General features: G+C 44.9%; 1 protein-coding gene across 1 annotated transcript in view; it reads right to left on the reverse strand.

The window, feature by feature from the left end:
* The window catches only part of DNAH9 (dynein axonemal heavy chain 9), a 387,812-nt gene that overhangs the window by 214,815 nt on the left and 155,231 nt on the right, over positions 1–17,766 (reverse strand). The window contains exons 40-44 of the mRNA XM_084647504.1: positions 17,215–17,317; positions 14,845–15,084; positions 6,530–6,691; positions 3,807–4,003; positions 373–535 (exon numbers count right to left, since the gene is read on the reverse strand). Coding sequence (XP_084503630.1) covers positions 373–535; positions 3,807–4,003; positions 6,530–6,691; positions 14,845–15,084; positions 17,215–17,317 — 865 coding nt within the window. The remainder of the gene's footprint in view (positions 1–372; positions 536–3,806; positions 4,004–6,529; positions 6,692–14,844; positions 15,085–17,214; positions 17,318–17,766) is intronic.

The raw sequence follows: 17,766 nt of genomic DNA on the forward strand, positions 1-17,766 counted from the left end.
TTATAGCATCCAGGAAGTCAGAGATGAACTGGATATGACTTAATAAATCTCTCCCACCTCTAGCTACATCATTCCATAGTTGATTACTCCTGGGTTGATTAAGTATTCTTTTTATTGTCTTAAAAATAGTAATACTTTATTATTATCTTCATCATCATCATCATCAACTCTCTATAGCCCTTTACAGGTACAAAGCCATGAGAAAACATTAACTGATGAATTTTGGAGAGAATGACTGTTCTTTGCGATCCGATTGGAATCTTTTTTCATTTACACTGGAGGTTTCTCCAACACATAGAAAAGACAAAGCTCTGTATGGAAGAAGTACAAGTTTCTGTTTCCTCTCCCTTCCCACCTTTCAACGCCACCTACCTTCAGGTCAGGGATTCCATAGCCTTTCCTCAGAGTGATCTGGAAAACCTCCAATGAGCTAATGAAAGCTGCAAGTCTTGTCAGGCTCTGCTTGCCACTTCCACCTACACCAACCAACAGGGCGTTTCCTCTAGGGGATTCTAAGATACGATTGATGCGGCAACTAAATTGAAGCATACAGAATCTCTGGTCAAGACGACTTTTTTCCACACGAAGCATTTCAATACATATTTTACTGAGTAACAAATTAGGCTGAGAATAGGAGCAGAATCACAGCAGTGGTGCCAATCTAAGGGGCACGTTTGCACTCGATACTCTTTGGGTGAGATCTTTAGTAAACAATGCAACCAACCAGTAAATGGTTCTATGGCAATTCAGAGCTTCCCGTCTCGGCTATTTCTGGATTCGTATTCTGTGTTATGATGTTCAGGAACATCTTACAGTAAAGGTCAGTCCTCCATTTACATGGAACATGGGTCAAACCAGAATAATTTGCTGGGTAAATGTGCTCTAATAGTCCCGCTAGTAGACATTTCCTCTCAGAAAATGTCCAAGGATCCACATTAACCATGGGCTTGATGACACTGGTGAGCTATTAGTCACATGAGGAGTCCCATTATGTATTATTAATATCTTCATGTATCTAGATCAGTGTAATTCCTTTCTAGGAAAGCTCTGTCAGTATGTCTTCCTTATCAAAACTACTAATTCTTTAAGGGCCAGATTCTGTCATCCTTGCTCAGACTGACACATGGAGTAGTCTCACCAATGACATGCACAAGGATGGGGCACTAAATAAAGATTAATGGATTATAAGGGCAGATCACTGTGATCATCTAATCTGAGCTCCAGTGTAAGGCCAGAGATCATCCCTGAGTTAATTCCTGTTTGCACTAGACTGTATCCTTCAGAAAAAGTGTGCTAACAAAGAAGAGTGAGCTAATCATGTGAAGATGACACATTTCTGAGAACATTCAACAGGAAATATTGTAGAAGTAAATCACTGAACTCTGCGATGGAAAAATTACTTGCTATTCCTTGGCATCCTTGTTTGTTTATGACATCAGCAAATACAATTTATTTAAAACAGTTTTGTTCAATGAGATACTTTCCTTTAAATTGTCAAACAAGTGGCTCAGGCATGGGGATGGAGTATGTTGGTGAAAACTCCAAATTCCATCAAAATATCTTCAATGTAAAGGAAACATACAAAGTTTTTTTTAAAGTTTCTCCACTTTTTTTGCATCTGTGATTCATGGTTCAGGGAGACCCACTTCTGCTTTATTTATTTTGGTCAGAACCTCTGTTTTCATGATCGTTTAAATTAAAAATAGTGGCTCTAACCCCTGCTCAGAAAAACTCAGAGTGAGAGGGACTTAAACTCCACCTCTCATGACATCACTGCTATCTGTGGGTTGAGCAGATGCAAACAGCGTTCCCCTCTGTCTGTATCACACCTTCTTCACTTATACATTAATGACACAGTCTCTTGGCTACAGTTGTTACAGGGCTGCCTCCTACAGTTGTTACTGGGCTGCCTCCCAGCAGGGGAGGGGGAAATCTCACTCACTAGCCAAAGTTTAGATCCCAGTGCAGTGATTAACATGGCCATGGAGCCTGCGATGTCGCTATTTCACCAAAAGCGAAATGACACAAGCTGCTGAGATCAATGGGGCATGTCCAAGATGCTAACTTCAAGGAGATATGGGGAAATGGCAGGAAAAGGTTTATTTACTTTTTGGAAATATAAGGAGAACTTAAATGTACATGAAACTTGTGGTAGCAGTTAGACTGCAGGTCTAACTACTTGTAGTTCGTATTCCATCAGTCCGCTCTCCCAGAAACGTCTTGAAGAAGAGAATAATTCATTTACATTTTAAATAAGGTCAGGATGCCACGAGACGCCCTCACTAGACTCAGCTGGCCTACTTGTTTAATTTAATTTCTCATCAGGTTCTTCATTACTTTCAGAGCAATAAGCAAAACACTGATAAAATCAGTAATTATGAAAGTATAGATGTGTGGGTAAGGCCACAGAAATGTTTAGTGATTAGCACAGATGGATTTGAGCTCTTGAACAACTTGGTGATTTAGCCACTAACTGTATTTAGCTCCTGAAGTTTAGGAATTAAATCTTGGGTCAGGACTACCAGCTCATATCTGTGGTACTGTCTGACAGACCATCTGCCGGGAATAAAGGAGGAGGGGAACAAGGAGGAATGTGAAAATAAACTTTAAAAATCAGAGCCTTTTCTCTTGATCTTTTACAATATTTAGAGGGAGGCTGCAATCAGATTTGGTCCAGCAAGTCCCCTCTGGTGCACAGGGAGCACACACGAGAAAATGACAGAGACAACATTTACATCACAATCTGAAAAAATTCTAATACCCAGAGTGCTTGTGTGTGTGTCTGCCTTATGCATGGAATACAAAATCAAGTACAGTTTGATGATCCAAGCAAGCCTTTGCTGAAGATAAACTGCTACTTCATAACTGAATGGAATAAAAGCATCTTAGCATGAAGCAATATTATGGTTTTATTAAATATCAAGACACTATGCTGCAGGAAATGAAAGGATGGTGAGCTCCCAGGACTCAAAGGAGTAGCTGGGTAGATCAAAGGATTGTATCTGTTGTTCTTTTCTATTATAGTAATTGGATTGGTTTCCTGGTACTTAAGGAACTGTGAGACCACCCTTTCCTAATGAAAAAGTACTGCTTCAGTGTAGCTAATGGGGCTCTAGGGCTCTGTTAGTTCAGAGATTCTTATATACAGTATATATACTCACCGGGTAACATTTTCAAAAGAACCTAGACTCCCAACTCCCATTGATTTCACTTAGGTGCTTTTGGCAATCCCACTAGGCACCTATCTGCATTTTTAGGTGCCTAAAAAACTTTAAAAATCTGACCACAGGAACCTAAATTCCATTGACTTGCAGTAAGACTTAAGCTGCTAAGGGCCACATTTTCAAAGGTATCCAGTGCCTACAGGTGCAGACATGTGCTTAGCGGGATTGTCAAAAGGGCTTAAGCATTTTAGGTGCTTAGATTCCATTGAAATCAACGGAGGTAGGCATCATATCTGCTTAGAAACTTTTAACCATCTGCCCAGGCACCACTCTGCAGCTTTAGGCACCTAACACCTTTGAAAGTCACGTGAAAGTGTGACATAGGCCTGAAGGTTTCAAAGTACTTGCCAAACATCAGTGAGAAAAGGCTTCCAATACCCATTAGGAGATAGGAAATCCCCAGTGGACAGATGAGAAAGTGAGGAGAGATTAATGTCCGCTTTTTCAGCTCTTCCTGACATCATCTGTAATTATGGCTGCTCATCCCCTCTGAAAATGTTAACAGAAATGCATTACACAGACCAGCTCCAAAGACATTTAGGCTGATGACTCTCAGAGTACAAAGATAGAAAATCTCCTTACACATGGCACATGGCATCTTCAAAGAGCACCAGATTCATGACAGCATTGACCTCATTGTGGTTATCCAAGGCTTCCACAAGGATGCGATTCAGTGACTCCCAGGTCTGAACAGGCATGTATTTGGGTTCCCCAACGCCTCTAGCAAAATGGCAGTACATGTTCATCTTCTTGGTCTCCTCTATAGTCTCCTCGATTTCCTGCCATGAAATGCAAAAGGGAAATACAGAATGTCCTGTTCCTATTGCAACAAAGGGAAAGCTCTTTTCAGGAGAACAGATCAATGCAATTCCTCCCCAGGTGAGATGAGGGGCAAGCCTAGTTTGAGGATCCCACTTGGTTTAGATGTACAGGCTCATTGGCAGTTCCTCAGATACCATGGGGACTTCAGTGGTGAAAATGTAGATGCCTAGGAAATTTAGACACCTACAGAGGTAAGCAGCAGCTGAGTGGAGACTCTGAGGATCTCAGTGATGTCTAAACCTTGGGCTAATGTGCCTAAAACCTTATCTGGATCTGGACCTTAGGGCCAGATTTTTAAACATACTGAGGCACCTAATGATGCAGTTAGGCAGCTACTGGGATTGTCCAAAATGTTTAGGCACCTATCTCCCACTGATTTAAAAGACAAAGGGACTTAGACTCCTAACTCACTTATGCACTTTTGAAAGTGTTGCCCCAAATCTCTGGCATAGTGAACACACAGTATTTCTCAGATGATACAATGGTTTTCTACACCTGAGCTTTAAATTTGTATCTAACCATAATCACAGCTCACAGATTCCAAAGCAGCATTTCAAAGCATCCATGTAGTGGTGCAGAGTAAAAGGGGCTCAGCAAAGCTTCACTTTTGTGTTTCCTGACTTTGGGGTGTTTCATTATAAGCTCAGAGGCGCTTACAGAAGCCAACAATATAATTTCAGGAAGTTCAGCCATTTAATGGCAAGGATCATAATGAAAACTAGCACTGGGACATTACACTTTAAAAAGGGAGGGTTTCCTGTAAAAGGTCCCAAAAACTTTAACATCAAAAATGAGGAAATTAAAATCCTTTGGATTCAGCATGAGTGACTTTGGACTTAACTATTCCATGAGTGAGTGTCCTGTTCATTTCCTATAAAGCACCTGACATTAGCCTCTGTCAGAAGACAGGATACTGAGCTAGATGGACCACTGGTCTGACCCAATATGACTGTTCTTGTAAGTAAAAGGGGACATGATAACATAACACAAACTGGCACAGAGCAAGTATATTGGGTGCTCCTATTAACCCTCCTTCTTAAGACAGAGCAAAGGGGCAGTCACTGAAAATGAAAGGCAACAAATTTCAATCTGGTAAAAAGAAACTTTTTAATGCAATGCATAATTCAGCCATGGAGCTGATTTCCACAAAGTACTGCTGAGAACAAACGTGCCACTGGAATCCCAGAATTAGGCAGTTATATGGAAGGGGAGAACATCTGCAGATAGCACAGTTATGAGAGATAAGCTCTGATCTGATCCTCTATTCCTAATACTGGGTGCTTCATCGGAGACAGGAAGCACTGCAGGGAAAGTAGATTGGATGGAGCTGTCAGGACAGGGAGTGCCACGTGTGTGGTGAGAGCTGGAGGCCGAACAGTGCATGGCTGTGGCGTATGCGTATTGGGTTGACTACCAGTGCCCAGGATGAAGGGCGGGTCTGATGGCTCTTGTTCTTTTCAGGGGAGGGAGTGAGCACTAAAAGAGGGAGGGGCCCACACATATGCACAGGTAGGACACGGGATTAGAGAAGCCCCCTCACCTTCAGTTCCGCTGGGATCCCTGAGGCTGGATCCCTCAGAGCACTAAGGCCTGGCCTACACGCAGCGTTGGTATTAGTTTAACTATGGCAGTTGAGGGTGTTACTTTATACTGGGATAATTAAATGAGTACAAGCCCTAGTGTGGACACAGTTATGCCTGTGTAAAAGGACTTATCCAAGTAGAAGTACCTTTAACTGCATGCACATTAGGAGGACCATACCATTGTAATCCCAAGGGGTCAGAGTACAGAGGTTTCCTTGGAAAGATATTGTTGGACCAAGGAGTGCCAAGGACTCCATGCTGCATCTTGACCCCAGCCTCCTCCCGCTGAGACCAGGGAACTCAGCCCAAGCTTGACCCTTGTCTCGAACCTATCACTGGAGACTCCTGAAGCACTTTACTTATATTACTTAATTGAGCCCCGCAGCTCCCTGTGAGGCAGGGATCCATTACTTTACCCATTTGACAGACTGGGGCCTGGTCTACGCTAGGAATAATCCACACTCCTGAGTGACATAGTTAACCTGACCTAACTGCTGGTGTAAACGGTGCTAGGTCGACAGGAGACTTCTCCTGTCAACTTAGCTACTGCCTCTTGGGGAAATGGAGAACCCCTCCCATCAGCATAAGTAGTGGCTTCATTAAAGCGCTTCAGTGGTGCAGCTGCTGTGTTTTAAGGACTGGAGACAGTCCTTGGGAAACTGAGACACAGAGAAATGCGCAGTGACTAGTCTGGAGTCACATAGTCAGTCAGTGGCAGAGCTGAGGAGACACCACAGAAGTCTGGGCACCCTGCCCTGTGTTCTCCCCAACAGGGTCCATCTCCAAACACATAAGATGTCTGAGCAGACTTCTGTCCAGTCATTCTGTCCAGGGGCAGCTAGCCCCTGAAAGGTTATCCCAGAGCACGTTAATCTGACAAACACCAACGGCAATACTTACATCATAGAACTTCTTCACCATCTCCGTCTGCATTTTATCAAATGTGCTGAAATCTGTCTCATCAACCATCTTATCCCGGTACACACGGTTTGACTCATGCAGGTAGAGCTTCACCAAGTCTTGGGGAGCCTTCAGACACTCCAGGGTAGAAAACAGAATGCCCTGTAGAGAACATATACACACACGCACACACACATATCAGCTACACATAGCACACCCAGCTTCTCCTGTATCTGCACTAACATGCCGGGTTTGGGGATGAAGAGCAACGAATGCAGAGCTACTGTGGTAAGCATGCAGCAGGACTGCTCAGTCGCTCCCTACCCAGCCAGCCCCTGGAGAATGCAGACTGTGTTCCCCAGGGCTTCCCAGTGTGCCTGCAGCAAAGCATTTTGTGCTGCTTTTGCTTTGTTCTGTGCACGAAAGACTCCGAAGATCAGTACAAAGAATAATGGCAAAGACAGTCACAGGCCATGGAAGATCTGACCTAAATACTTCGGCACCATCCTACACTGCAGTCAACCATTGTGCACTGCACTGCTGAGGAATGCTAGCCCTTGGGCCAGCATACGAATAATTCCTAACTCCTACAAAGACCCGCCCACCAGCAGATCTCAAAGCACTTTACAAAGGAGCTTTGTATCATCATCCCCATTCCACAGCTGGGGAAACTAAAGCAAAGAAAGGTGTGTGACCTTCGGGGAGTCACTTCAATAGGCCAATGCTGCAGCCAGGAATAGAAGCCAGGCCATCCGAATCCCAGTATAGCACTCTATCTACTACGCCATACTGCCTCCCTGTACCCCCAGTCCCAGGAAGATCACTCCAGTCCATGGGCTCTTCCCCCTCCCTGCGTTGGCTGCCATGACAGAGAGTGTGGCTGGGAGGAAGAGGGTGTGGTTGGAGTTTCCTACCAAGAGAAGATTAGAAGGTGCAGTGGGCCTGGCCCGCCCACCCAGCCAAGCAGATGTCCTGCGCCCAGCAGCTGGGGTGTTAGTGCTCTCTGGACCCCGCTGCTCTTGAGGGGAGAGGCACGGCGGAAGCCACTACTCCTGGGGGCAAAGGGGTCCCCTGCTGCTGTTGTTGCCTCTCTGGGAGGTAAAGGTGGTCACCTGCCATCACCACACCAAGTGAGCAGCAGAAACATGCGGGCTCTGGAGCGTCTAAACCAGGCCCTGCAAAGGTCTTGGCCCAGTGCACTGTGACTGAGGCTCAGGAGACCTCTCCAAGCTGCACCGACTGCTCCTCAGCCCAGAATCAGGGCCCTTCACCTCCCCAGCATCTCCCTGGTGCTGCCAGCCAAGAGGGAAAAACCAGTTTGGAAATCTTGAGTGAGTAGACTTAAAAAAACATAAAATAAGTGACTTTAATTAGGCATGTGCTGTCTAGAGGAAGTATTAGCTGCTGTCAGCTTACAACAGTGTGTTTACAATGCACCCTATTAAAATGCACAAAAGAATGATATTTCAAAGAGATGACGCCTATAACTAAGCCTATTAACAATACATAAGGTTTTTAATGACATGAATTAAACATAAAGCTTTATTTCTTATGTCTAATTATTTATACATAAAACATAAAATGCGCTAAAATGCAATCTAAAGTGCTCTTGCTCATCAAGTGCCCATAGGTTGGTTGGGGTTTTTTTACATTTGAGGATTGGCAAATTGGCATATTTTTTTTTTCTGAACCAAACTGTGTTTTGAAAATAGCTGACTCCTGAAAGCTTAGAAGGGTTCTGTCCAGCAGGTCAGCCTCGGGATGACAGGGATCACTGGGCCTCTCTGAAACCATCAGGTCTGGTGACAACCTCCAGGTCTTAAAGAGACAAGGTGGGTGAGGTAATATTTTTTTATTGGACCAACTTCTATTGGTGAGAGAAACAAGCTTTGGAGCTTACACAGAGCTCTTCTTCAGGTCTGGGAAAGGTCCTCGCAGCTCACAGCAAAATGCAAGGTGGGAGAGATTGTTTAGCATAAGTAGTTAGCATGTATTGTAAGGGACCCTTCAAGGTAGAGTGGCCCGTTAACACCTCTTCAGTCACAGGACAAAAAGAGGGTTAGCGGGTTACAGATGGTTGTGACAAGCCAGAAATCCAGTGTCACTGTTCAGTCCATAATTTTTACTCTTTAGCAAAGTTATGAATTTTAGCTTCCATGCCTGTCTGTTTATGCAAGTTTTCTTTGAGGATAAGGACTGAGAGGTCAGGCACAGAGTGATCATTTTGTGAAAAAAGTGTTCGTCCACAGGTGATGGGGTGGTTTTGTCCTTTGTCATTTTCCTGGGTGAATTTACTTGAGAGCATAGTGATTGTCTGGATGGATGGAGCTGCCAATAAGTTTCACTGTTCTGCCTAGCACATGCAGCTAGTTTAATAGATCTTGGCAAAGATTGGGTGTGTAGCATCCAAGCCCTTCTATGAATGAGCTACTTACCTCTGAGCATTGATGTTAGCCTTACAAACCATATAACATGATTATCTCTACACAAGGAGACAAATCACTACAACAGTGCAGTTCAGTCCATCTTATCCCCCTGCGCTTCCACAGCAGGTTACACCTGCCTCTAATAGTCCTCAGCAGCAGCTCCCCACACTCGCAAGCTGTTTTGCTACCACTACACTCATTAATAGCTCCCTTGGTCTGGGAACAGATGTCTTCACAGCCTGTGGCAGCACATAGCATGATGACAAACATCAGTCAAATTGTATTTACATGTCAGCGCATCTGTCTGGCTCCCAGTGCCGGGATGAATCCAGGCAGGATGGGAGCATCCCCATGGATGGATTTACAGTACAGAAACCCTGACTTCATTAGTGGGTCCAGACCTTGGTCTGAGATATATTAACTAACCAGGCAAAGCCCTAAGAAAACAGTTCAGATAGCCTGCAGCATGCACTTAGCCCCTGCCCATCAACAGTGTGACTTGGTGGGGTTGCTGGACAAGACTCGGCTCCCAGTGGAAAGGAGCCCTGAATGGAAAACCAATCATTGCACTTTTCTTGATTTATGACAGTGGTTCTCAACCTGTGGGCCACTTGAGGTCTAATCAGCACACAGCTGCAGCCCATATGCCATCCTCAGAGCCATTCAGGTAGTATATATATTGTGTGGATGTGACCCACATAACACAGAGAACTGCATATGCGGCCCACAATGGTAAATAGGTTGAGAACTACTGGTTTATGTTTACAAGTTCACCCATGCATATCGTTTGGGACGAAGCGTGCAGCCCCAGCATTACTGTATGGTATGGCCTAGGGTACCTCATGGCTCTGTGTTACAGCGCTAAAGAAGCAATCTTTCTATACCCATTGGCTCCTCTGAGCAGACATACATTCAGCACTACATGGCTGCAAGGGGTTCATGTGATGGAAGACACCAGGAAGTTCATTCTTCCTTCTGCTGCCACCATGGCACACATGAAAGACATTGCATCATCTTCACATGGAAATATTGATCCCCTAGACAGCAGAACTAGCAACAGTAAAGCCTTCTGTTGGGAATGTGCATGCATTACAGCCTTGGAGCAGTCTGGACCTCCATCGGCCTTTCCTTTGCATACTGCCATATGCTAGAAATAAATATACTGGGAATAAACAGATTTGCAATCTTGTTTTTCAACTGTTTGATGTTTAATAATTCAACACTCTAAGCATTCATCCAAAACCTGAATTATCACCACACTCATTCCAGACTTGAAGTGCAAAGAGGTATAAAATGAACCATGAATGCTGGGTTTGCTTTGTTTTGCTCATAGTTCCTATCTCCTGAGCACTGCATCCTGTAAAACAAAGTAATTGGTTCACTGGGGCTTTTTGGACAGGCAAGCAAAATTTTGTGGAGGAAATGGAGAAAACAGGACAGATGGCTCCTAGCCTCCATTATCATAACTATGCCCTGCAGAGATGATGGCCAGTAATGCCATGCCAGGGGTCACAGCACAGCCTTCCCTGCTTGCTAGGGGTATGGATGGAGCCCAAGATTACGATACAGTGGGCTGATGAGAGGCGCAAAGGGGACTGTGAGGAGTAAACGTTGAAGTTTCCCTAGCACAAGGGTAAAAATCACAGCTTGTACTGTATAAAAATGACCCAGAAATAAATGACTTTTAATCCTCTTAGTTCAATTACAAATTAAAATAATTTCAGAAAATAGCTGGCTCTGTGAAGTGACCCTTGTCCATGTGGTCGACATGGAAGGAATAAATCTAAGTACTGTTATTACCTCAGCAGCGGGGTGGGTGTTTACAAGCTACTCCTCCAGGGCTACTGTTGTGTCCTGTGTGCACATAACAGGAAGAAATCACACAAGCACAGTCAGGTTCCAAGTCAATAGTGAGTGAGCCCTCTAGTGGTGTTCTCTGTGTTCTCTTTAAAGAGACAGTCCCAATTCCTATACACTACAGCTACAATTCTGGGGTGTGCAATGGGAGACCAATGACATGGAGGGTCAGGGAAAGAGAGGGGCAAAGCAGTCAGCCAAACTGGAATAGAGTATGCATGGAGAGTCAGAACACATACACCCAGCCTCCATATGGCCAGCCACCAAGAACAGGCTGTTGGGTTTTCAGTGGGGGTTGTTCCCAGCTCAAGCAAATGCAGTGTGTCACCATGTCTGGGAAAGCATGTGAACAGCGTTCCCTTAGGAGTCCTTTGGCACAGCACAGTAAGGCAGAATAGCCTTTCTCCTATTGACAAAAACAGAGCATAAGCCATTTCCAGAGCATTGTCCTGGCGCTGCTTCGGAAGACCTGGAAAGGCATTCTGGGAATGGCAGGCAAGTCACACAGTCGCAGTCCCACAACAGAGAGACACATGAATTGGAATAGGGATTTCCTGAGCTGAGATAGCTGGGATCAAGGGACAATGGAGGAGGCAAGACTGATATGAGGCCTGCCTGCCCATAAGAGCCCATGTGGTTGAGTACTGCTGATTTGCTAGTGTGTGTTTGTCAAAGGTACTTTTTATATGGCCCCAATTCCCATAGCCTCAGAGCACTTCTCTACCTTTAGTGTGGTTAACCTGACAACACCCCTGTGAGGTGGGGAAATACTGTTCTAAATGGCGAACAGAGCTCCAGAGCCTCTAAGGTATTTAGACTCCTAATTTCTGTTGAAATCAATGTGAGTTTGGAGCCTAATGACTTCTGAGGATCTGGGCCAGATGCTAAGTGACTTGTTCAAGGTCACAGAGGAACTCTGTGGTAGAGCAGGGTCTTGAACCCAGCTCTCCTAACTCTAGGCTAGCATTTAGCCAGGGACCATCCTACCTCCCAAGCGATGAGCATCTCTGTTGGTAGGTGATGTATGTAGATACGTCACTTTACACTCTAGCTCCTAGGTTTTCTGGGTTTGAGTTTTGCATTCTTGTCTCTTGGTCCACAGACAGCAGCTGCACGCTCCTGCCACCAGTTTGGGAAACAGTCTCATTATTCCTATTCAAAACCACAAAGGAATGCCCACAAATACAGACCTGACTTGAGGCTTTTCCATTCCATAGCAGCTCTAAATGTACTTGCCTATTGGCCAAAGAAAGCCCTGTCATAGAATCATAGAAGATTAGGGTTGGAAGAGACCTTAGGAGGTCATCTAGTCCAACCCCATGCTCAAGGCAGGACCAACACCAACTAAATCATCCCAGCCAGGGCTTTGTCAAGCCAGGCCTTAAAAACCTCTAAGGATGGAGATTCCACCACCTTCCTAGGTAACCCATTCCAGTGCTTCACCGCCCTCCTAGTGAAATAGTGTTTCCTAATATCCAACCTAGACCTCCCACACTGCAACTTGAGACCATTGCAATGTCCCTCCACTGGCTCAGTGCTTCCAGTTGCAACTCTCTCCTGGTCTTCCTGTTTCTTTCCAAAGCAATTGTCAGTTTCTCTTCTGATTTATCAAAGCCAATCCCCAACTCATCTCCCTACCACTTGGCAATTTGTCCAGTGTGCTCCTATGGAGACAAGAGCAATTCTAGAACAAACCAGGTATCGGGCAATAGTCTGCAGGGTCACATCCGTGCTGTGACAAGCTGTTTCAAGGGTCACTTTGGCATGCCAAGTGTGACAAGTATAGCAAACCACCCTGTAAACATATTTTGCTCTAATTATATAATGCCAACTCATCACCTAGCCGCTGGACCAGTGTGATTCATCCTGGCCTGGCCAAAGGGTGACGAGCAGGTGAGCAGTGGAGGAAATCACATCCAATAGCAATATTTGGGACCTGCAACCACTGCTATAGAATATCTTGTAGGTGCTCCAAGTCCCAAAAGGAGGGCACTAAACATTCTTGTCTAGTCAAGGCGAATTTGAGCACCATTTGACACAGTGTACTCAGGACTGTCAGAAGAACCTCCAGCCACTAGGTTTGTGTCAGGTTCCTTCACATTCAGCCATGTCTTTTGTTTGTGTAGTGTAAACCCTCTAGCATTTTGGAGAAAAATGGAGTGAATTCCACTAGGATTCACCTTCAGTGCAATCCATAGTGAGTCACTCTCACTGTGCAACGCAGGCCATTAGCCTGCCAATCAAGCTGGCATTGAGTATTACATATACAGGCACTTTGCAAGTCTGAACAACATAAAAGCAACAAGTCAGCAGATCTCTGTCAGAAACGATTTCTGCAGATGGCTACTTTGGAGCATCCTCTTCTGGGTAATATTCACATACACAGGTAGACTTGCATTCACTCATTCTCCATTAGCAGTAGCAACTAAGGCAAAGGTTCCTGGAGTGAGACAATTAGCACAGTCCTTATAATAAGGACTGTCAGCCTGTTTTGAGAAAAGTAATCAGGCAGGGATTGTAAGTCACTGATTCAATATTTAGCTACAGCTAAGATAATGTGATAATGACAGATTCTTTCAGCAGATCACAAGTGGAACAGCAGTTAACCATCGGTGCAGAGTCAGCAGTAAAACAAGACAGAAAGTTCCAAAGGTAGAACCCTCAGGAGCTTCAATTTGCGTAGGTTTTGTGCCACATACCTGTTACCATGAGCTGCTCCTGCATTTAGAAAATAGCTGGTGGAAGAACATTTGCTAAAGGTCCTTTGTAAATGAAGCTATTATATGCTCAAGCACTTGATTGTTTATTCAGGATTAAACTGAATTTTAAAAGGCCTTTATACTACTACCTACAGTATTGGCAGCTGAAAATTTCTTTATCCATCTAAAGGATAAGGCAAGTGAGATTTCTCTATCTGCTTTTCCTGATGACTGAGGATTCCACGCTATGGCACAAGAATGCTTTTTGCATTTTCTGTTTTTCAGTTTCAAAATGCGATGCATTTACTGTAGCTCGGTGTGACTGGAAAAGCAAAGCCAGAGCTCAGTGCTGATTTCAGTGCTCTCCACATCAGCTTCCACAGGGGCATGGGTGCGGGGGAGGGTTGAGGGCTCCGGCTGGGATTGCGGGCTCCGGGGTAGGGTTGGGGAGGAGGGGTTTGGGGTATAGGAGGGTGATGTGGGCTGGGACTGAGGGGTTTGGATGGTGGGAGGGGGATCAGAGCTGGGGTGGGGGGGGTCAGGGGTACAGGCTCCAGACGGTGCTTACCTCAGGCAGCTCCAGGAAGCAGTGGCACGTCCCCCTTCCGGTCCTATGTGTAGGTGCAACCAGGTGGCTCTGCGCACTGTCCCATTTGCAGGTGCTTCCCCCGCAGCTCCCATTGGCCATGGTTCCCAGCTAATGGGAGCTGCAACGCTGGCATTTGGGGCAGGGGCAGCGTGTGAAACCACTGGGCTGCCCCTATACACAGGAGCCAGAGGGGGGACATGCCGCTGCTTCCAGGAGCCACGCAGAGCCACGACAGGAAGGGAGCCTGCCTTAGTCCCACTGCTCTGCTGACTGGACTTTTAACAGCCCCATCAGCAGTGCTGACCAGAGCCGCCAGTGTCCCTTTTTGACTGGGCGTTCGAATCGAAAATCGGACACTTGGCAACGCTAACCATTTTCCTCACTCCTCAGCTGATTTCACAGGTTTCAATGTCTAACAAAGGGCAAACCACATGGACAACAGGGAAATGAACTTCAGGCCCCGAGATCCTCCAAAGTATTTAGGTGCCTAAGTACCCTGGAGGATCTGGGTCTTAGTTACCACGTGAAAAAATATTTTACTCCAAAAAAAATGTGTGTTGTCATTTTCTTGGAAGACTGGACTGAACGACACATGGCGCATATGCAGCCTGGTGAGGTTGCATACCTCCCATTAATGTTAATTGGTGCTGGGCTGGCGCAGAGAGGGGACCACACCCCCATAAATACCACATCCTACCTTTAGTCAAACTTCGAGTGCCCCAGGAGGAAAGCTACTGCACTTACCTGAAAGATATTGGAGAAGTCTCTGAGGTTGAAAATATAATGGAATTTGATAGCCGTTGGCAGGAAAGTAGCAGCTACTTTCTGGTGCAGGCCCAACGCCACGTGTATCAGCTGCTGAGAGGATTTCTGCACAGGCCCAGAGAAATGCCCCCGTTTCAGGTGCTGAGTTAGAATGACACTGTAGATAGTGGACAAAGCTTCCGATCCAGGGAAGGAGAGAGCAAACACACTGAAGTGGCGCTGGGGAGGGAAGAAAAACAAAGAAAGGTTTCAGACTGGGTTGGCCTCCTTTTTCGCTGAATCGGGGTTTGGGCTCATTGAGCTGATCAGAAAGCAATCAGTATTTCTACTGTGATTTCTCATCCCAATAGCTCAAGCTGATGAGCCACTTCTGAGGCATCTGCTCCCAAAGGGTGGAACTGTCAATTGCATTTGATGGTCATTTTGTTACAGTTTTAAAGTCAAAATGGCAAATAAACAAGCACAGTGAATTGATTTTGCTGATTTCCTGGAGATATTTTAGAAATGTGCAGCCTCCATTGACTACGAGAGACCTGTGGGGTCCCGAGCACTTTGGAAAATCTGGCCGTTTTATTCAGGTGCCCAAATAGGAGTTAGCTCTTTGGAAAATCTGGTCCTTTATACCAGGATAATATTTTGTCCAAAGGACAGTACCCTTCATGTAAGGTGCTGTATTCAGACCATTACTCAAACAAGGGACTGTGGGTTCCTTGTCCCTCTCAGTAAGAGCCAGGCTGACGGAGATGGGTAAGTCACAAGTTTTCAAGAGGTCAAAATATCTCATTTTACCAAACTATGGCAGCTCATTTAAGGAGGTCAGGATGCTGGGTAACTCCTTTTACAGAGGCGATGGTCAAGAAATGGAGACAAATTCGGCTCTCAGTTCTACATGTTCACATAAACGTTCTAGCGGCACCTGCTGGATTACCTGTATGTAACCGCTGAGAGCGGGATATAGTTCCCATGCAGGATACGATGCATCAGGTTGTTGTGATCCTTCTCCTAAGTCCTATTTGAGATCCCTATTTCTCTTGTAAGTACTAATAAAACCCAGTGTGTTTTCATTCTGCTGCCTGCCAAGGTGACCTGGGTATAGCTGACAGATACTTAGCAATTCCCTGACCCCTCTGGGGCTCATTTGGCAAATGCTATCCCACCAGTGTCAGCAGACAAACAGTGCACCTTGTGATAAGAGAACACCTTTCACAAGTTAAATAGGACAACATAAGAATGGCCATACTGGGTCAGAGCAATGGTCCATCTAACCCAGTATTCTGTCTTCCTACAGTGACCAGTGCCAAATGTTTGAGAGGGAATGAACAGAACAGGGCAATTATTGTGTGATCCACTCCATGCTGTCCAGTCCCAGCTTATGGGAGTCAGAGGCTTAGTGACACCCAGAGCATGGGGTTATATCCCTGACCATTTTGAATAATAGCCATTGATGGATCTATCCTCCATGAACTTATCTAATTCTGATGTGAACCCCATTACACTTCTGGACTTCACAATATCTCCTGCCAATGAGTTCCACAGGTTGACTATGCATTGTGTGAAGAAGTACTTCCTTAAATTTGTTTTAAGCCTTCTGCCTATTAAACATAGCAATTGACCGACTGGATCAGAGCTGAGATCCAGCTAGTGCACTACCCTGTCTCTGACATTGGCCAGAACCAGATGCTTCGGACGATGGAGCAAGCAACCTGGCCCAAAGCAGATGTGGTATGATCTGCCTCCTATGTTAGGTCTCCTCCTAATCCCTGACAGTCAGTGACTGGCTTAATCCCTGAAGCATGAGGTTTAATATCTCTTCCCAAATTCATGTTAGCATTAGCTATTATAACTCTGGATCATTTTCTTTCCTATTTTCATTGTATTTTATCTCTTTGACAAAGGAAAATGTAACTGGTTGCATGAGGATTTTTACAACCCAAACCAGAGAAAATGAGTACCTACATTCCAGGGATAACACTAGATAAATAAAAATTAACTCAATCTGTATTACTCTGAAGGATGCTGGCTGGCTGGCAAAAGTGAAAGTCCTTCTCAAACTGTGAGCAATAATGTGTTAGGAAATATGGTGGGAAAGGGGCCAAAAATGAGGAATAAGGGACAATTCTGCTTTCTGTTTCACCAGTGTAAATTAGAAAACCTCCACTGATTTAAATGAATTTACATAGATGTAAGTGACAGCAGAATTTGGCCACGTTTCTTAAGGCTGGAGTGTTAACTACAACGTCATGGCCTTAATCTGCCCCTCCAGGTTATTCTTTTAAAGACCATTCTGATGACATTCTAACTCTCCAAATGATTTAATAAATTAGCAGTGTGTCAATTAATGAACTCTACCTGAAGCCGTGGGTTGATGGTGAAACTCCCTGCAGTGGGGTTCATACATGATACGTACTGCACGTTCATGATCTCCTTCAGGGACAGTTTGTTTCTGTCGTACCTGTGGCAAACAAAGCAACACAATAATTGCAGCCAATTAGCAACAGACTTATAGCAGCACACCCTCTTGTTAGGGCCAGGCCTGGAGCAGTGGCAACAAACCTGTGTAACCCAGATGACTTCAGTTCATGCACCAAGACTCAGAATCAAAGACTATGCTCTTTGGGACAAGGACTATGCCTTTCTGTGTGTCTGTACAGTGCCTAGCTCAACTGGCTCCTGATCTCAGTTGAAGACTTTTAGGCACAACAATTCCTATTGTTATTATCCCTCAGTATTACATCATGGGGACTTTTTTTTAAACAAACAGCCTTTACAACATACAAGATCTTTAAGCATAGAAAGTGGAAAGCTATTGTCTAAAATTTATCCCCATGAGTCACCAATAAATCCTGACCACGATCCAACTCTAGGATTGATTAGTCAGAATTTTTGTGAAATTTTGCAGAA

The sequence above is a fragment of the Lepidochelys olivacea genome, assembly GCF_965140295.1.
Source record: "Lepidochelys olivacea isolate rLepOli2 genome assembly, chromosome: 14".
Taxonomy (NCBI): Eukaryota; Metazoa; Chordata; order Testudines; family Cheloniidae; genus Lepidochelys; species Lepidochelys olivacea.